This window comes from Polypterus senegalus, chromosome 12 (assembly GCF_016835505.1).
Source record: "Polypterus senegalus isolate Bchr_013 chromosome 12, ASM1683550v1, whole genome shotgun sequence".
In the NCBI taxonomy this organism is placed as follows: Eukaryota; Metazoa; Chordata; class Cladistia; order Polypteriformes; family Polypteridae; genus Polypterus; species Polypterus senegalus.
In genome coordinates, this window is record NC_053165.1 from 69,763,684 (window position 1) to 69,784,321 (window position 20,638).

A 20,638-nucleotide genomic window follows, 5' to 3' on the forward strand; every position below is an offset into this window, starting at 1 on the left:
ACTGAAATAAATCAACTTTGTCTTGATATTCTAATTTTATGACCAGCACCTGTAAATGTCACTTATAAAAGTAAATTTACTATACATAGGCACTAGAGTTTCACTTAATTGGCCCAAATTTCATAGGTTACAGGGTTCTACTAACCCCAATTCTTTCATTAAAATAACAAATGACAGTATGTTACAAAAACTTGATGTAGCATGAATAAGCAATCATGACCCCAGTACAAATAAAACTGCTTTTTTTTTTTTTGGTCTTTTGACAACCTTCTGAAAGTTACAAACTGGTTGTGGTATATTTTTACTTAATGAAGCAGTAATCAATGTGCTAGATGAGTAAGAATTGTTAGGTTACTTAGACAATTATTTCCAAATATGCACACAAGTGGTTAAAACAAGTCACTGCTCCTTTCTGAATGGGTTATGAGGGTGTCTGGGCTGCTCAAATTTAATTGTCTGCATTAATAACTATTAAAAAAAGCAAACAAAAAAAAAGCATACCAATACATCTTAATTTCCAAAAAGTGTAAAATCTGACAATACTAGGCTTTTCTAACTGCAAAATAAAAAGGTAAAAAAAAAAAACTAAACCAAAGGTCAACAAATTAAAATGGGTCAGTTAAAGCTAACAATGACAGACAGATTAAGGAACTGGATGGAACAAAAAGCAGCACCTAAAGAGAGACTGGCTGTTGTATTAGTTGCAAAGCAAAAAGCATATTAGGTTTACCTTGGTTTAAGAATGTTAATAACATTGGCATTAGTGTCTCCATCCCTTGTAGGTGGAGTTGCTGTATTACAGTAAAATTGTTACCATCTTCTCTGTCAGTAAATCTATGCTCTAACTTATAAATTACCTTACTGGATTGCTTGGTTCAGGAAATATGCATCCAGATACTCTCAAACCCTATTAACTCAATTTTAAGGTCAACTGATCGTGAGCTTACCCCGCCGCACAAACTGTAATGCTGGAACTTACATTGGATGGGCAACCTGTGCTTCACTGTGCACACCTTAGTAGAAACTCACACACACTCAAAGTGCCAATTTAGTGTGCTGAATTTATTAATCAACTTTGGTTTATACAGACCTTAATGTAACCTACATAATGGACATTATCTCCTCAGCTTAAACTGATAACATCACTTTCTTCAGTAAAAAGGCCACCAGGTTGCTCCGATTTTATTCACATCGTGTAGGCTTTTGCTGCTAATGTGAATCTGCATTTATTTCACGCCCAGTATTACATGAATGGCTGCCCATGGGAATATATTTTAGCCTCATAAGCTGTATTTTGCACTGCTGAATCATGCGTGTATTGTACAACATCTTTTAATCAGGGCACCACAGAAGTCACCCTCATTTTACTAATTGTGAGATACACATTTATTTTAAAGTTAATATTCTTAGGCTTTGAAGGGCTAAAATAAGCCGGCAGGAGAACAAAAATGCAGGTGACATACAGAGCTCACCGTTTTTTCAAATGAGAAATACTAACTTAAAATATCACAGACTTTAGTGGTAAAATCTTAGCAGAGAATCTTTCAAAAATAGTTTTACGTTAGCAGCCTTGTCACCACAGGTAGTGATGCCATTAGAGTAACTTCCCTGTAATTTACTGACCATCCTCTGATAAATGACCTATTTAAAAACTTTAACACAGAACTGCACTCTCTCATTTTGAACCACCCACTGAACAAATAGGTGGAAGGGCAGGACATTTTAAACCCACAATTAAGGGAGGATACAATCAAGCACTTATTCTCTTCATAGGGCTGCCATGCTATACCAGTAAACACAGGCTTTGGAGACTAACACATTAATAAGTGGTCCACTCCTTAGTTTAACAAAACAAAGTCAGCTAGCAAACAAGAAATAAGATTACATTAGACAAGAAGTAGTGTTAATACTCAAGGCTAAAGAATTCAGAACTGGAAATGCATAGTAAACTTAATTTTATTTCATACCTAATAATGCCTGTCATATGAAAATCCTCCAAGTATAAATGTGGGTTTTTGTCTAAATATCCCAGTTTTCCTCACACAGATTGTAGAAAAATGTAAGGATAAAGAGCTGTCTTGTCTATGATAATTGTGGGATAAGCCCTAGCCGGTCTCAGCCCTATACCAGACAAACAGATTCTGAAAATGGATAAACGCACAAAACTGCTACTGATTTTATACAAAAAAAAAAAAAAGACAACCATACACACAATCATTTTCAGTTCATTAGTGCTCCGTTAAAAACTAAAAAAAGAGTACTAACGTTCTAAAGACTTTATTAAAAAGTAGAAGATAAACACAATTATCCCATACAAATAACAGAACTTTTCATACTCTAACACAATTCCCATTAACACAATCAAATAAATGAAAAAAGGGGTAAAGGGAAAAAAGCTGTACAAAAACCAATATCAAAATCAGTTTAGTGAAGGCTGATAATTATCGTCTCTTCTGGAAAATGTTACCCCGGCCCATTCCACCACGACCTCTTCCTCTTGCTGCCACTAAATAAAGAATAAAGTATAATTAATATACTTGCATATTTACTAGTAACAATTCTTTTACTAAAACCAACTTCACCACACACACTCCTCACAAAATTTACATCATTGCAACAACTACATATCTGCAGAAATGTAAGCTTTAAAACAAAAAATTAGGAATGCACCAATACTGCTTTCTGTAATTTGTACCGATTTGATACCTCATTTAGTACTGGACTCAAAAGGTCTGACTGTGAAATATACAAGGAGTTACAAAACTATAAGGTGGCTAAAGGTAAATTACTAAGTGAATATTATTCTCATGTCAAAAATCAGGAAGACTACCAAAAAAATGTAAATGCCAATCATTCAAAACACTTACACACATGCTGCTTGGGTACAAGTCAGACTTTTGTTTTTGATCTTTGCGTTTGTGCAGGGTTATTCCAGGCACAAAATTTGTTTGTGAAACTTTGAAGAAATAACTATTAATTTTACGCAGCCATTTAACATTGGAAATAAATTCAAAGTTTCAAGCCTCTCCACTTGGCTTTGTGTTACTACAGTCAACAGTCTGTCATCTGGTGAAGGGGCATCCTGTACTTTGATGTACATCATCAGGTACTGGCAGACAAATTTTATGTAAAGGAACCATTAATTCTAAAACAAACTATGTACTTAAAGGGGAAAATTTTATTTTTTTTCTCTCATTACAAGACACCACCTATGCCAGTTATTTAACTTATACACAGATTTGTTGCAGCCCTAAACTTAGTCTAATCATTCCCCAAAAACTTAATTTGCTCGCATGGCCTTTACTTCATATATGCCTCGTCTCCAAATTTACCTCAAATGCAAACAAAGTTATGTCTGCTGTTTGGAGATGTTTCATTAAAAATAAAACATTAGTAATATTGATAATATTGAGGAGGAAATTCTTAAAAAGTCACAATTCAACCTCTAATATATTCAGTTATTTATAAAACCTGTTAAGTGTCTCACAATACCATATTAGAACCCTACTTTGCGGAATGAACTGCTCCATTTCTCCAACACTATTAAAAAAACACCCACCCTATGAGGGTAAATCCAGCAAATTCTGTCAGAAGGATGAGCTGATAAAAGTGGAATGAAATGTCACAACACTTTCTTTTAGACTAAGTCACTTTATATGCACATTCACATTTGTTTTCAAGTGTTATTTGTTACAGGTGCAATTTTCATCTACAAGTTTGAGGGAAAAAATGTATGAGCTACAAACACACCATGATGAGAGTAAAAATATTCCTATTAAACAAATCAGAAATAATTTGAAAGGTGTAGAAGCCAGCTGTATTCAAAATTGTTAAGTGATCTGAAAGTTAGATCATTTTACAATTGGTTTGAATAATTTTTTTTTTTTTACAGTGAGTCTTATACACAAATAACAGAATGAATGGACTACATTTAACTCACGCTTTTTAATGGTACTTTACAGCACCAGACAGAGGAAAAAAAAAAAAAAAAGGATCCCAGATAGGCAAGTGGTGGTTTAATAGCTATCATATTATTGTGATGCAACTCTGTGGGGCCGCTGCCCCAGTTACTGAATTTGTAGAATTTTAATTATTAGACTGGCCTACCCCAACCACAAATACTAACCTTAAAGTTAGCGGGGGTGGAGCATAGTTACCTATATGTCCCTAATGTTAATGTCCCCTTTCTGTGCGTAATCTTAAAAGCAATACAATAATTTGCGTAACGATAATAGAAAAGTACCCCAAAAAAAAATAAATAAATAAAACAAACATTGATGTCCTATTGTTAGTTGTTGGTTAAAAGCCTGTCACTACTTGTATTTAAAATTTCTGTCAGAGAAGGCTGGGGAGGCGACCCGGCCAGGATGCCCAGGAGGACTTGCACCTCCCCCAGACCATGTGGGGCCGACCGCCTTGGTTGCTTTGGCGACCACGGGTAGGGAGCTTGGAAGCTCAACCCTGTAGGGGCCCGTGGTTACCGCCAGGGGGCACCCTAATGCCTTGGAGACCCTGGACCTCAGCACTTCCACTACACGGGGGTGTGTTTGTGGGAGTTGGCCGGGAAGCACCTGAAGCATATCCGGTGTGTAGAAAAGGGGCCGCCTCCCTTCATTCAAGGCTGGAGTCAGGTGAGGAGAGGACGAAGCAGGAGAAGAGAGACTGGAGGCGGCCTGAAGAGTAAAGGCAAACAGTGTGAGAGGCCTGGACTTTGGGGAAGTCTTGGGGTTTGTGTGGCACTTGTTGACTTTTGCATATAGTGTGGGCTGTAAATAAACGTGTGGTGGTGTTTTACAACAGGTCTGCCTGTCTGTGTCCGGGGCTTAGTCCACATTTCTTATACCTATTACTTATAAAAGGCATACCTAAGGAACAGTTAAAAGCTCTGTTATGTCTCCAGGAAAAATTACTGGCTGCTACAAACAATGATGGAGAGTAGAGAGAAATACCAAATCATTGTAATGTGCACATAACACAGCCACAAGGTTATTTTCGATGTAACTTACTGTAAATACAGAGTACAGTTATTCATCATGTGCTTACAGTGCCATCTTTACATAATTCCTTTCCTATCACATTGCACTACGCCTTATTAAATAAAATGTTATTGTTCTTGTACTTTGTTAAGAGAGAAATTTTCATTTTCCGTAGTTGCTGTTAGCCTACAGTGCTCATTTTGTTCTTGTAGTGGGAGTCAAAAAGACAGACAGAAAAAAAGGTATTGGTGCATTCCTATAAAAATACAACAAACTCAAAACCCAACATGTTAAGGATACAGAATAGCATTTGAGATAGCAAAAACAGTAAATCTAAACTTCCAAAGGAATGTAAAATTTGAAATGATAAAAAGCTCAGGCAAAATTCAGCCTTTACGTCATCACATTAACAATTTTTGAAAATGCGAGGAAAAAGGGAGAATATACAAGCACTAAAATACACTCATAACCCTTTAACATACCTTGAGCTTTTAGAATAGCAGCCTTCCCTCTTCCAGCTCCTGAGCCCTGATTTTTGTTTTTCATACTCTTCAACATTGGAGCATTTTTTAACATATCTGGTAATATTAAAAATCTAATTTTGCTGCCACGAATATAGACTTGTTCCAGTTGTGCCACACGACCATCTCTGTACGTAACAGTAATGTTTGACATCTGTAGAAACATAGCAAAAATGAAATAATTACAATGAAAATAAAAAGGCAAACATTAACTAGACTAGACAGAATACAATATTGAATAGTCAAGTCACAAGACATTTTGATCAAATATACCATCAATGTTTATCATGTTACCTTTGCATCTTATAAGTAAATCTATATTTATTTTCGTAAAAGTACTATAATAGTTTATGGGTGAAATAGGGGTAAAAAGGAACCCTTTGACTTTTTTTTTCCCCTCCCGCCACCCACTCCAAGAAAAGTACCATTTCACTGTCCTTGAACTTCATTTCTTAGACCATTGCTAAACATTTAGAGATTCTTGATTTATTTTATTAATCTCTTGGTAGAATAAAAATGTGGTACTTAAAGAAAAAAAGCATACCTACTACAAATGAAAGGCTTATGCAATACAAGTCAACAATAAGCAGTTAAGCATCAAGTAGTCTTGGTAGCACATTACTCACTTAGAGAGTGTATTTATAAAACATGACATGGAAATGAGTAAAAAAATCAGCAGAACACAAACTTTAAAACAAATACACACAAAATGCAAAAGGTGTGGGGTTGATTTAGTAGCTACCACTCCCTCCTTTTCTTCAGTTTGGTTTACCTTTTCTTTGAATGAGTAGCAATGAATGAGTAGAAAGCTATTAAACAAGACACACAAAGACTGGCTAGCAGGAAAAAATTGGGGAGACAGCCTGGCTGGTAGATTTACATACTTATACACAATGTGGATTAAGTTACAGTTGACTGGGTAGGGTGCTTTATAGGTTTGAGGGAGATTTCAGCATGGCTTTTATAATGATAGCGTTTATGGTATATTTATGCATATGCATAATGTGTGTATATATGTAAATTAGACTTCATGGTCAGTAACAAAAATAATGCGTAATCTTAACAAACGTATGTGATAGTAACTAAAGCACTGGAGTTTAAAATTCAAGAGACTTGTATGAAAGCATCAGCCACATCAATTAAATTATACAGACATACTGTACAGTAAAACACAGAGTACATATGTGTAAAAAGACTAATCAGGAATATGCTATTTACAATGTTGCTATACCTTTGACAAACCAACAGCTCCACTTTTTATATAAAAAATGTATTTTTAAAGGGAGCATTTTTTGCAGAAAATTAACTGGGGCCACGCACTGTATGCACATGCTCCTTTTGACACCAACTAATTTACAATTATTTGCTTTTAACAAACTACAGAAGTTTATTTCTGAGGATAAAACACAGAGGTCCATTTCAATAAAAACTGTACACCCCAAAGAGACAAATATTGGCAAACTACTAAAGTCTGTTTAACGGAGTGGAAATAAAATTTAAAAGGACAAGTTTCATTTACCTGACAATTCATGTTGTCTTCTGCTTCAATAAGTTTTCCTCTGTATACTTCACCAGTGTTTGTTTCACAGGTCACAATGTGTCCTTCAGCTTCGTGAAGAACTTTAATTGGCACTCCAATCGACATCTTTTGAGAAAAATCAAAACCACCACATTGAAAATTATCAATTATATATTAAATATATTTTAACAGGTTACTGTAGAAAATGAATATTACTGTCCAGTAATTACATCTTATTAAATTTCAAAACTGGGACTATTCGATTATTTAAAAAAAAATGGCAAAACAAAGATGGAAGTACTTTTCCTTGTGTTATTCGACGGGCAATTCAGTCAGTAAACTAAATGAAAACGACGAGATGGTTTGGCATTTAAGGCCTGCAAACCTCCACGTTATATATATATATATTTTTTTTTATTTGGCCCAAATTTATTAAACTGTAAACAAATAAAGACATCTTAGCTTCTGCTGAATATTAACTTCCGCCATACAGAGTACGTACCATTCCCATACACCGCCATCACAAACATTTAGGAGACGCATCACGTATTTACCAAAAAAGTTTACTTTTTTTTTAGGTTCGTAGCCGACTCCGAATTATACAATGGACGCTACCATACTGGAATACGGGAGTAAATTCAGACGACACGTGCATTATATCGCAAAATAACTGACCCGCCAGTAAAGCTCTACAGTCGAAGATGTTACTTTCAGGTGATCACGAACAGCGCGTACAAAAGGGATTAATTCATTAAAGCGCGCACTTTTAATCGATCTAATAAATATACACAAATGCAACATTACAACTGCAAACATAATACAATTTTCTTTTCTCGAAATACTTACGATGAATGAGAATTTAAAAAAAGAACTGTTGTGTGAATTTTTCAAACGTTTTCTAGCCGTCACTCCAACGTTCACGGCGTGCCGAGAAGCGCAGTACGAAATCGCAATTTCCCAAAAAGCCCCGCGCTGCCCGGAACTCAAAGAACTATTTCCGTGTCATTTAAAAACTGCATGCTGGGATTTATATTTTTAAATTGTAGCGACTTTTAAGAGTATAGGGCTGAGAAGTTCACGATTCTAAATGGGATGCAGAACCTAGACGAGGATCATTTATATTATTAGGAATGTAGGTAAAAAAAAATATAAGAAAGTAATTAGGCCAGGACGCGTGGTTAAATCAAACGCGAAGCATTTTAAAATTAAGTCAATAGAAAGTACTGTAAATCCAAAGTACTCTTCGGCTTGATATACCGTGCCCTTCAATAACAATTAATAAAAACATAATGAATATAGGGATAATATTATTATACTATTGAATATGTTTTTAGATTTTTCAAGTGACTTTCCATTATCTTATAAAGATGCAATGTTTTTATAGAAAAAGTTCAGTAGTATCCTTGTATATTATTAATATCAAACATACGCATAATTCGTGATCTTTCCATGATAGTAATAATCATTGTTTGTTTAAGGAGATGGGCATAAATGGAGTAAAATTTAAGACTGTGTTTCCCTTTTATTATGTTGCTAATACAAATATTTATTTAATAGGTAACCTCATCAAATTAATAAGATAAATGTACCATCATAAAGCGAAAAATCAATATTAGATATAAAACTGAAAATGTATCAGACAGAACATTCTAATAATCAGTCAATACAAGTAGCTGAGCTACAGTGGGTCAGTAGTACTGAACTGGGAAAGCAAATAAATTGGTAGTCACTTAATAGTACCTTAGTCACAGACAAATCAAGTCGATAGGTGTATGGGAAATAACGGTTTAATGGCCAGGAGGTAAAGACATTTTAATTAAATGAAGCATTTCGTCGTTGTTGGCCTTCTTGCTGTTTATTGTGAATACAGAGGAATGTTATGTGCATTCACTGCTGTTATCTCTACACTTTATATTCGAAGCGGTGTATTATAATGTCCGACGTCAACAAGAGGGCTGCACCGTGCAGTGAACAGAGGAAACAAGATGCACCAAGAAAGTGGGATGTAAAAGCCAGCATATATGGTGAACAGAAGTTCATTTTACAATTGTGCTTGTTTTAATAAACAGTAGTTTTGCTATGCTAGTTATGTGTGTATACACTAGATTGATAGATAATGAAAGAGGGGGAGACAGCAATGTACAGTATGTACCGATGCATTGTCCAGGATTGTGTTGTGCTGAGTCCCTGATATCACTGAAATAGGCAATTGAACCCTGCACGTCTGTTCTGTAATAAAGTTTTATTTAAAAAATGAATAAAACCAAACAAGTGGAGTTCCAAGTTTTTCAAAAGTACGTCATATTCAAATGGAACACAGGCCACCTAAAACTTCACCATTATAAGCTATCTCAAGCATCTCTTAAAATATATCTCCCTGTCAGAAAAATGTGCTGAACATTTAGTCAAATCTGTGCATGAAAATCCATTAGAACTTGTCTGAAAAGGAGTCGAAGGTGGTGGCATATCTATTCTTTTCAAAATCTATTCACATTCAGTCATGTCTGGCCCAGAAACAATGAGTGTAAAGCAGGTGGCAGCCATGAAGGGCTGAGATGAGACCGTTAATAAATACACACTGTCAGGCCAGTTTAGAGATGGCACTTAACTGAACGACATGTTTTGATCTTTGAGAGCAAACCAGTGTGTTGGAGGAATATGTGTGATAATGAGGGCTTTATTGCAAACTTGATACATTTGACACTGCACTGCAGCATGGAACAGAACTACATCTAACTACAGCAAGGCTACAAAACCACCATTTACACGTTTGTGCCAGCCAAAAGGGTATTGTACAAAATAAAAACTGATTTAAAATGTCTCCAGTTTTTAAAGCTACTGTAATTGATAAAGTATGTTTACTTTACATGCCTTCAGAGCAAAACTTTACCACACAATATGGAAATTTGGATCTACCAACATTCTTACCTCTCAGGTATTCTGTGGGCTTTATTTATCTGTTTATTTGTCCATTGAAATACATCGTGATTTATATCTGTCATATTAAAACTGACCATTATATTGATAGATTCAAAATCAAGACCCAACCATTATCCTTGTGGAGTTTGTGAGAGTTTTCCTTCGACATTCCCAGAGATGTACATATTGAGCTAATTGTCAGTTCCATATTGGCCCTCTGTGAGTAAAGCTGTGTGTGTGTGCAAGCAGGTCCTGGATTAGGTGTGTCTGAGATGTTACTTCAGTATCATAAAGTGAGTAACTGTGGATAAATTACAAATCATCATCAAGTTACATCAATGTTATGTTAAAATACATTTTAATGAAAGGAAGTCACTCAAAAGTGCAAAAAATACAGTAATCGTTTTTCCGTCCATTTTCTTAAAAATATAATACAGTTGTACTTGGGGTATCAGCACTTAATATATGTTATCTTTGATTTCCATCCATCCATTGTCTAACCCGAAGATTTCCAAAAGCAAAATGAAGCCTCTGAAATTCCACTGAAGTTTGATCCGACGATTCTTCGTTCTCCCGCTAGAGGGCGCTGCGGGCCACTCTCCTGCGCTCGGTTGCACGCAGATCTGAGACGCAGCTGCCGTCACACATTCCCGCGTCGTCTTTTAGACTCTGCGCAGGCGTACTGCGCGAACCAGCGACATAGACTGGCGAGGCTGCTCTAGGGTAACAGCTGTGCATTGAGAGCTACCGTCGCTTGCTATGGTGTCCAAAACAAGGGACATAGTTCATCTCGAGTGCCCGTGAGTCAGGAGAGGAAGTGGCCGCCCGCTTTTACGAGTTGGGAGACGTGCCAAGGATGACAGGTAACTGGGGTCCAGCTGCCACAGTCAGGCTGCATAACAGCCGTAATTGTGCCATTTGCCTTTTTTTAAATTAATGTGTGGGTCTTTGATAGGGAGGCCGCAAGTGTTCCCACCCTTGCTACCTGTTTAGAAATGCATCTTCTCTCGTAAAGGAGACGTCGTGTTTAATAATTTGTTCACCTTGAAATACTCTTCAACGAACAACTGAAAAGAGCATGTTTCTACTAGAGTATGCTAAGCCGTTTATTCTTTAAAGGCGTCTGTTTTATCATTTTGATTCATTCCAATTGCAGCGTCCTTCATATTTGTACTTAAAAAGGAAACTGTAGAAAGGTATAATTTGTTTCGGTAATTTGTTACATATGCACTTTTGCAACGCTTCGTGCTTAGAGAATTGCTGTAATTCTGTACTTGGAAATGTCAGGTTGCAGTTGTTTCGATTATTGTTACTACGTGTACAAAGATCCGGTGAATTTAAACGTGATGGTGCGCCTTGCGAAAGGCGCTTATATACAGTACACGAGCATTAGTTACAGTAAGTGGTCGTAGCTTTTTGACCGTGCGACCTTCTCAGTATAAAGTGCGAGCCACACCTGCAAATGTCCTTTTCTTATCTTTGTTTTTTTTTTATACCGACCGTATCTTTATATTTTGTAGTGTCGTGGAACTATTCTGCCTTGTCCGTCAGCTTTTGCTGTTTTTCACTTCTCTCCCCGTTTATAGGCTTTTCCAAAGTTCATTTACTTTGATTTACTCTGCTTTTGGGCCATCCTATTATTACACTTTATCTTGTTGCTTTTAGCTTTTTGGTGAAGCAGTTTATGACGGTAAATCCGGTGAAAGGAATTATATAAAATGATTGTTTTCATTGCTCCTGAGACTACGTGTAAAATTTAAAAGTGTCAAAGCTCCTTCGAAGAACTTTTAGTCAATGGATAGAGGAGAATAATGCTCTTTTTTATTAGGTTAGATATTAGATACCTTTATCAGGGACAAGGTATCATTTCATCATTATAGAACAAACCCAGGTTCAAATTTTCTTTGCATATTCTCCCCATATTTGGAAACGTCAGATTTCCTCCCACAATAGGAGGTTAACTGGCAACAAGTAAAATGTGTGGTGAGCCAGATTGGCCATATTCCAGGGCTGGCGTGTGCCTGGTACCCATTGCTTTCAGTGGAAGCATTAGTAGGCACCATCTTAAGTTGCTTTATAGGAAAGGCAGGATGGAAAAAGGGATGGCTGGTGCAGAACCTTGGACAACATCAAACATTTCTGATTTCAAATGAGTTGAGTTTACCTGCCTCTGCTATGTAATTAATTGCATAATTTATTCTTTTTTTTTTTTAATACTAGAACAGCAATTCTTAACCATTTTTTCGCTTTGGGGACTCAGTTTTATCCACTTTTGGTTAGTAAAAATAAACACAAGTAATTGTGGTGGCACAGAAGTTATTGTTGCTGCCTAATAGCCTCAAGGACCGGTGTTTAATTCTTAATGCCACTCATCACGTGGTGCTTGCACATCCTTCCCATATTTACATAGGTTGTCCCTGGGTACTTGAGTTTCCTCCAATATCCCAAACATGTACGTTCTAATTTAATAGGTCACTCTGAAATCTTCCCCATTTATATTATATTGGCAGTGTGTATAAGAGGCTGATGGCCCATTAATAGATTGCTATTGCTTTGCACCCTCCTACGTTTGCAATTGGTTTCAGTTACCTGGGGTCCTCCAATGGAATACACTGGTTCAGATAATGAGCAGATAGATTTTAAAGATGGGAGATTAAATAAAATGAGTTATGCTTGTATAAAAAGTCTGATTTGGAAAATAAATAATGAAGTGAAGACATTATGTTTCTGCTGAATTACCCAGGACAGCAGAATATTACATTAATTGTAATTATATTGTTTACGCATTAAAACATTTACATTGATGGAAACAAATTATAGCACTTTAGTCATTAAATGCAAACATTTGAAGTACTGGAGTATTTTGTAAAACCCTAAGAAGCTTAAATCTGGTCAACAGTTTTTTAAAACTGATGAAAGCAAATACTGCTACTGAAGTAGTACAATTAAATGTTAATTTTTTTTTGTATTTTAATTGAATAACTATTGTAAACCCTATACATCCATCCATCCATTTTCTAACCCGCTGAATCCGAATACAGGGGTCTGCTGGAGCCAATCCCAGCCAACAAAGGGCACAAGGCAGGAACCAATCCTGGGCAGGGTGCCAACCCACCATAGGACACACACAAACACACCCACACACCAGGGCCAATTTAGAATCACCAATCCACCTAACCTGCATGTCTTTGGATTGTGGGAGGAAACCGGAGGGCCCGGAGGAAACCCACTCAGACACGGGGAGAACATGCAAACTCCACGCAGGGAGGACCCGGGAAGCGAACCCGGGTCTCCTAACTGCGAGGCAGCAGCGCTACCACTGCACCACCGTGCCGCCCAACCCTGTACATAAAAATGTAAAACAACATTGTAAAACATTAATGTGGTCTTCAGTGAACAATTGTTCAGAAAAGCAGCATGCATACATACTACTAACACAAAGGCATTTCATAAATGCAAACAGTACACATTGTATTTTTGTAAGTAAACTGTAATATTTTTGTAACTTCTGCATTTTTTTAAGAAAGACTACCATGTCAGAGTGCTTTTCTGTGAGGCTGCTGCGTGCTTTTGTTGGGCTTCAAATGAGCCCCGATGTACTAAAACGATGTACTGAAGCACAGAAGCGGGTTTATGACCACACAGAGGAGTAGCACCATTGCTTTGGTTATAGCATCTTACATTATATAGTAAATATGATGAAATATAATTTTACAGTTACACATAATAAAATAAAAGAGAACAACGTGCTATAGCAGCACACTTTGTGGCAAGGGTTTAAAAATTGAGGGAGCAACGGAGCCCCAGTGCTAAAGAGTGTTGCCCCAGATAAAGAGCACAGAATTAAACAAGATGAGAGGTACAAATAATTGCTGACCCTTGTCTTGTCATGTTACATGTTTAACTGACTACAAAAAATGTTTTTAACCTGTAGAGAAAAATAAATGTCACATTCTTACTTCAAACACAACAGTTTATGAGCTTGTACTTTAGATTTAGAAATAAGATACCTGTCAAAATTCATTGTATTGACTCGTGTCAATCCTTCAAATTTTTGAGTAAATTGGCTTTGTTAGACCCTTTAGTTGGTATTGTGCAGTAGCAAATCTTGCATATGGACTTGCATGTATTTCCTCTTTTGCCGTAAAGCCAAAGTGTTTTTCAGATGCCACTTGTTGTCAATTAAGCATGTTGGTAAAGGCTCAGATGCTGCTGAAGCTGACGTCTTATCAATACCTGTTTGTGGGTGAAAATTGGGCTGCAGTTCTAGTCATGCCGACTGACAACCAAAGAGGTTCAGTTGTCAAAAGCCAGAGCGAGCCTGATGTGCATTAGTAGTGTAGGCTGTTGAACCGAGTATTGAGGCAATTTTAAAACGTTTGATCAACATTTTGATACTCTTGACAACCCTTCTATGCTGTACATTTAGCCAGCAGTAACCTAACGTCAGCAGACATAAGCTGGTTATAAAAATCCCCACAATGAATAGAAAGGTGTTTGCACAAATTCCTTGCTATTCTTGACATTTTGCTAGCAGTAGAGAGCACTTTAATTCTTGTCAGTACTACTGATCACCTCTAATGTCTCCTGCCTTATTTTCAGATGACTCAATTCAGCTCCATGTGCCTGTTATTCGGCAGCAATATCATTGGGACTGTGGGCTGGCCTGCTCCAGGATGGTTCTGAGGTAAGCCAGGTTTGCTCATCTTGTGACATGGAGACTGAGTCCTCGAGCTACTGTTGGAAATAAGCTGGAGACGCTTACTTTGTGCAGGGCCATGGTTTTTTCTCATTTATGCTTTTACAGCATTCTTCACCCTTATGCAGGTATCTCCATCCTGTGGATGAAGAAGAGTTTCAGAATGCTTGCTGGGAGCTGAAGCTGACTGAAAGTGTGTGGACTATTGATCTTGCATACCTGTTGTGCCTCTTGGGAGTAAAGCATAGGTTTTGCACCCAAACACTAGGAGTGGATAAAAACTACAGAAACCAGGTATGTGGCTGATACATGATGAAGCTTTCACAGGGATTGTAAAGAACACATACAAATCTATGACCCTAGGTGTTAGTAGTTAGACTAAAATAAATTAGAAACAAAATGTGGTTGTATTAAAACAAAAGATTATGTTATGTTATACATTGCACAGTTCAATATATATTTAACAACTCTTTATTAATATCATGAACCTCTCACCACCACATACACTCATAGGTGTAAAACAAATGTGATCTCCAGTGTTACTTTGTTCTGACAAACTCCCCAGATGGGTTTAATTGAATAAAAAAACTTTTAATAACGTGGAATTTTAAAGTTGAGGCCTTGGTACTTAGATTGGATGAAAGCTCTATTCATTTTTTATCTGAATTGAGCTCACTTGTTTTTTTTTTTTAATAAAAGAAAAAAAAACATGATTGGCAATACTCATAACTTGTAGGAAATTTTGTGGCTACACAGATGCCTCCATATTAGGGTAATATGTTTGAACATCTCCCATTAAATAAAATGTAGAATGTATAAAGTGTTGCATTGGTGTAAATTTACTGTTGGCATTATAATTGTTTTATAGTATGTATTGTTTCACAAGGCAGACATATATATTCATCTGGATATATATTCATCTCAACGTAGGGGTGGTGAATTTGAACTGCACAGAGCAGTGATGCTCATGTTAATCTGTTCGGACCTCCAGTAAGCTTCTAATTACAATGAACTGTCTACAGTTTCAAAATCTCCTAAAAAAAAATCATATTGCACATATAAATACATATCACATATGCAGAGAGCACATTACACATTTTAAAAATAAACATAACCTGTCGCATGGCAAAAACCTTTCTGTAACATCAGATTATACATTGGCATTTGAAGAAATCAATGGATGAGTCGTAAATGTGAATATGTTGTCACAGGTTCTCTGTGTACTCTCTATTATTCAGTTACACCAATTCTTACACTATCATTGTAAGGTTATAAATTAGTAGCAGCCATATTCATATAAACTACAAAATATGCATTTGAAATATATGCTGTGTCACACCCCCTCAAAAGGACTGATGTTATGCAAACTGATAATGAAAGGCTAAAAGAAGATGCAGATTTCAGTACTCAAAACACCCGAATTAACCAAGTTGAAACTACACGGACTGGAGAAACTGGGGCAGGTGTTTTAGGAAGAACCTCTGTGGGCGTAACCTTTGCAGTGCAAAGCTCTACATATTTTAAAACAGGTTGTCCCCAGATGTGTATTCTCTTTTAAGAATCACATCTGGCCCTACAAGACCTTATTGTGTTTTGATTTTCTATACCCTTAATCTATTTTCTTTTTTCATTGTGTAAAATGTGAACTTCTAGTTTAAGTTTTTATTTGTATACATTTGTTTTGGGTACATTATAGTTTTGTGGTCCTCATTGCATATCATTTTATTATTAATTTTTTTTTTTTTGCTTTTTTATATGTTCTTCTCACAAGTCATTTTATAAGAAGCATTTTGAGACAGAAGAAGACCGAGTGAATGAACTTTTTAATAAAGCTGATTCCAATGGAGTGGTTGTTGAAAAATGGTAAGATTTCATTAAGCAACATGCCCACACTAACACTTCAGTGCTATTTTTTGCTTCAATTGAAAGCCTGTTTACGGATAGTGCAAAACAGCAGAAAAGATGCCATTCAATAAAGACATCTTCATAAAGCGATGCATCCACAAGGCCTATAGCATTGAGAGGAAATGCTCCCACCTGTCCCACTTCCACCTGGCAGAAGGTACTGTAGCATCTGAACAAGTTCTGCCAGGTTTGGCAACAGCTTCTACCCCTTAGCAGTCTGTACTCTGAACTGCCATCCGGCTGTTCAGATCTGCTCCTAGCACCTTATTTATATGCACTATATTTGTTACACTTGTTAATAATATTGTTTTTTATTATTAGTTGTTGTTATTTATTATTAACATCAATTTCGAATTATTAACATCTGTTCACTTAACTACTTTTAATTATTCATCTATTTATAAGATAGTTTGTTAGTTGTCTTGCACTTGTCCTCGGGAATGCTGTTCTGTGCCACTGTATACCGCGTATGGAAAGTACGACAATAAAGTGATTTGACTTGACTGCCTCTACACCTGTAGTTCTGGAACGAGGCATAGTTTTCATTGCAGTACTTTTAGTTTGAAATCAAAAAGTGGGAGTTTTTCTTAAGTGTCACACAACCAACCTTATAAAGCTCACTGTATTTTAAATATTACACACCATCCCATTTCCAAGAAATATTTATTCAATATCTGTTATTCTAGATTTGTCACTTATGACATCATTTTATTTTCTTTCAGCATATCTGATGGGCTTGGACAATGTATATATATTACAACATTTCAGACACGAATGCAGTAAATTGGAATGTCATTTTTTAAATTACTTTTGCGATTGGACATTTCTTTTCCAGATGTAGCACACATACCATTTTTTGAATAATGCTGTTCTAGGCCTTTTTTTTTTTTTTTTAATTATTTTTTCTTTAAATTGTTTTACAGCTCTGTGACTATTCAGGAGATACAAAATCATTTGATACAAGGACATGTGGCCATTGTATTGGTGAATGCTGTTCTGCTTGTCTGTGACCTCTGCTCGACTCCTGTCAAGTATTGCTGCTTCCTTCCTGTTGGCCAGAAGTGCTTCTGCAGGAAACCTGACTATCAGGGACATTTCATTGTTGTGTGTGGCTTCAATGGGGCCACCAACAGTATTTATTATAACAACCCGGCCTACTCCGACCGTAAGTACATTTAGATTTTCTGTTGCATTCTGAAACCCAGCAATGGATGTAGTTAAATTAAAACTTGAGTACCTCAATGAGAATGAGTCACTAAATAATTGCTTGCCCGGTCAATTAATCTAAAAAAGACTTTATAGAATTAAAAACTATAGCTTAGGTTGCACAGTTTCAAAATGCAATATCTGTCATAATAAGTGTAGTATGTTATAAGGAATAGCATTTATTAGAAAGTAAATATATTATCCCTTCTAAGGGTCAGCAGTGTGCTTTTTAGTGACATTTCTATGTTCCTTGCTTGCATTATTACATTTACAAATTTATATGAACTCCTCTTGTCTGATGTTAAAAAATCGATGTTGAAACTAATAGGTACATGATTGTTCACTAATAAGAAAATGCAAAATTTTTGGTGCTATTCAGTATTAATGTTTCCCAGTTTTATTAGTGAAGTAATCCCTCTGATAAAAACAGTGTGTAAATTATAAAGAATGATTTTTTTTGTATCTATTGTGTTCAGTCTGTCTTTATAGAATGTGGCCATATATCTTCACGACACATGCTGGATTTCTTATTAACTGAAGTAATGGATGCATTTTGCTGAAATCAGAATAGTTCTTTGCACATCAAAATATAGAAGTTGAACTTGTCCAGCCAATACATACACATTAGACAGGCCACAAACTGAGCACATGGTGCTTGCCAGATTTTACGAATGGCTTGAAAGTAATGTTTCATGAATTTTATGTTCAGGGAATGGTTTGAATCAGACATGTTTATATTTTCTACATATTTTTAAAAGTGAATCATATGTTCCATACCAGTGGAAAATAGGGGCAATGAGAGTCTGAAGCAAACTATCGAGTTAACAACTTTTAAACAGTATTTGGACGAGTTACTGGGGCACCTTCGCTACTAAGTAATAAAACAAGTTTGGTTGGCTTAATGGTCTTTCCTTGCTTGTTAAACATACTGTATGTTCTTATGTAGACTTCCGAGCCACTACCATCTTTCATCCAGTTAATTCTGTGTTATTATTTTCTATGTTAAAATAAAAAAGCAATAAAAGTCTCCTTGCCCTTTCACCTTTTTTCGCAGGTGTGTGCTGCACCAGTATCAGTAACTTTGAAGAGTCACGAAAGAGCTATGGAACTGATGAAGACATTCTGTTTGCTTATAAGGAAAGTTGATGGCCACCCAGAGCAATAAACAGTCACTGTGATATTCTTGCTGGTATTCTGAATAGGCTAGCAAAACAGAACTCTTCAGCCATATTTTGCACATAACTTGTAAAAGAGCTGTAGTCAGAGTTTCTTTTCTAAGACTTGGCCAGTTTCATTGGATGTATATATTAATGAAAAGGGAAATATTTAAGGACAAACTCAGAAATATGGGGTTTACAAAAGGGAAACCCAATGGAAGAGAAAAGTAAAACCTGTGATATTTTCATAACCTGCTATCCAAAAAAACAGTTCTATCCGGGTTTGAATATAATCCAGTGTAATGAATCCCTTGTTCATATATTTATCCTATAGCAGAGATTATCTGGTTATACCCTTCAGTGATATTTTGGCACAGGATTTGGGTTGAAGAAAAAAAAACAAAAAAAACAGACATCCTCCTTTGCTATCTGTTAAGAAATATACAGGGAACCTAAGCCAAAGTCTTGGTCTTTAAAAACTATGTAGTTCTTACAGAATCTAATTATTCTGAATGTACATGCTTTTCATTACTTGTCTCAAATACTGAGGTTTACATGAAGACATCTTCAACTAGAAATGTCGCACACACTCAATTCCAGGTAGTAATGGTGTGTTAGATTCCGTTACAAGTCAGGTTTGATTTTTCTTTCTTTTTAAGGGTTCATTATTAGTTATTAGAACCTTTTTTTCATCAAATCTAAATGTATTATGAGCATACTTGAAATCAATTTTTGCTACCAATGGTACTAACAGTATTTGTTGGAACCCTTCATTTTTTAATCACGTTCTTCATTTCTGCTATCCATGATCCATTGTGGCACTTCTAGCTTGGTGATGTGAGCCGTACTATGTATGGTTACTGCTGTTTCATGTTGGTGAGTAAATGAAAACTGTCTCTTCTGACTGTAGCAGTACCTACTGCCTGTTACAAAAAGTGTCCACTTTTTAATTCACAGTTTTCTTGCTTTATTGATGCAAGGCATTGTTTCACCACTTTTTAAAATATGCACGGAAATACACTTTCCTCTAACTATAAAATATATATACTGTTAACGAATTGCTCCAATTATCAATATACTATTGCTTTGACCCACTAGAATTGCACACTAGGAATGTTGCATTTTATCAGTCACTGTAAAGCGATTTGTGATATAAAATGTAGACCTCTGTACAACCTGAAAAGCATGAGACTGCCATAGAGCCACACTTCTGAATTTCTAGCTCTGAACAGTAGAGTCTGTTGGTGGCTTTCCAGTTAGCTGCTCGGGCCAAATTGGAGGCATGTTCATTCATTGTCTTTACAAAGCCATAGGAATATCTGTGTGGAAGTAAATTAAAGAGAGTCTGGATGGTTTTTACAAATTAGTCTGTCAGCACTACTGCAACATTCACTTTGTTATCCTTCAATGAGAAGAGTAAAAAAGGTACATGGGTGATATTAATTCAGCAAGGAGGTAGCATTTTTTTTGTCAGATAACTATTTTTTTACAGTAAAGATCCCTTTCCGTTCTTAAATAGTCACAGAATATTTTACTTTTTGTTTTATTAAATCTTGCCTGTTGTTAGCAAAGGGATTGCACTGTTAACAACCACAGAAGAATGCAAGATGACGTTGGCACTGTTTAAATTTCAAACAGGATAATTTTTTTTTTCGATAAAGATCAAGATGTTTTAAAATGTATATTTTTAATTGCATTGATCAATAAAATGTCATATTTAACACTAATGTGACTGC

The 20,638-nt window shown here is 36.1% G+C and overlaps 2 protein-coding genes across 2 annotated transcripts; one reads left to right on the forward strand and one right to left on the reverse strand.

Moving 5' to 3' along the window:
• Positions 1–2,214: 2,214 nt before the first annotated feature.
• On the reverse strand, positions 2,215–7,993 carry LOC120540936 (small nuclear ribonucleoprotein Sm D3). The gene is made up of 4 exons (XM_039772133.1): positions 7,863–7,993; positions 7,017–7,142; positions 5,459–5,651; positions 2,215–2,506 (listed from the first exon to the last, which is right to left on the reverse strand). The coding sequence occupies exons 2-4, from the start codon at positions 7,140–7,142 to the stop codon at positions 2,442–2,444; spliced, it is 384 nt and encodes a 127-aa protein (XP_039628067.1). The 5' UTR covers positions 7,863–7,993; the 3' UTR covers positions 2,215–2,441.
• Positions 7,994–10,597: 2,604 nt separating this feature from the next.
• gucd1 (guanylyl cyclase domain containing 1) lies at positions 10,598–20,629 on the forward strand. The gene is made up of 6 exons (XM_039772135.1): positions 10,598–10,798; positions 14,538–14,622; positions 14,763–14,928; positions 16,406–16,497; positions 17,463–17,704; positions 18,800–20,629. Exons 1-6 carry the CDS (start codon positions 10,792–10,794, stop codon positions 18,889–18,891), a joined length of 684 nt encoding a protein of 227 aa, XP_039628069.1. The 5' UTR covers positions 10,598–10,791; the 3' UTR covers positions 18,892–20,629.
• Positions 20,630–20,638: the final 9 nt, after the last annotated feature.

Excerpts from the sequence above, each read along its gene's own strand:
- gucd1 (XM_039772135.1), top strand. Across the intron at positions 14,623-14,762 it reads TGCTCCAGGATGGTTCTGAG|GTATCTCCATCCTGTGGATG; the intron begins GTAAGCCAGGTT and ends ACCCTTATGCAG. Across the intron at positions 16,498-17,462 it reads GGAGTGGTTGTTGAAAAATG|CTCTGTGACTATTCAGGAGA; the intron begins GTAAGATTTCAT and ends ATTGTTTTACAG.
- LOC120540936 (XM_039772133.1), bottom strand. The coding sequence starts at position 7,142 with ATGTCGATTGGAGTGCCAATTAAAGTTCTTCACGAAGCTGAAGGACAC. Across the intron at positions 5,652-7,016 it reads AAGACAACATGAATTGTCAG|ATGTCAAACATTACTGTTAC; the intron begins GTAAATGAAACT and ends ATGTTTCTACAG. Across the intron at positions 2,507-5,458 it reads TGCTATTCTAAAAGCTCAAG|TGGCAGCAAGAGGAAGAGGT; the intron begins GTATGTTAAAGG and ends TTCTTTATTTAG.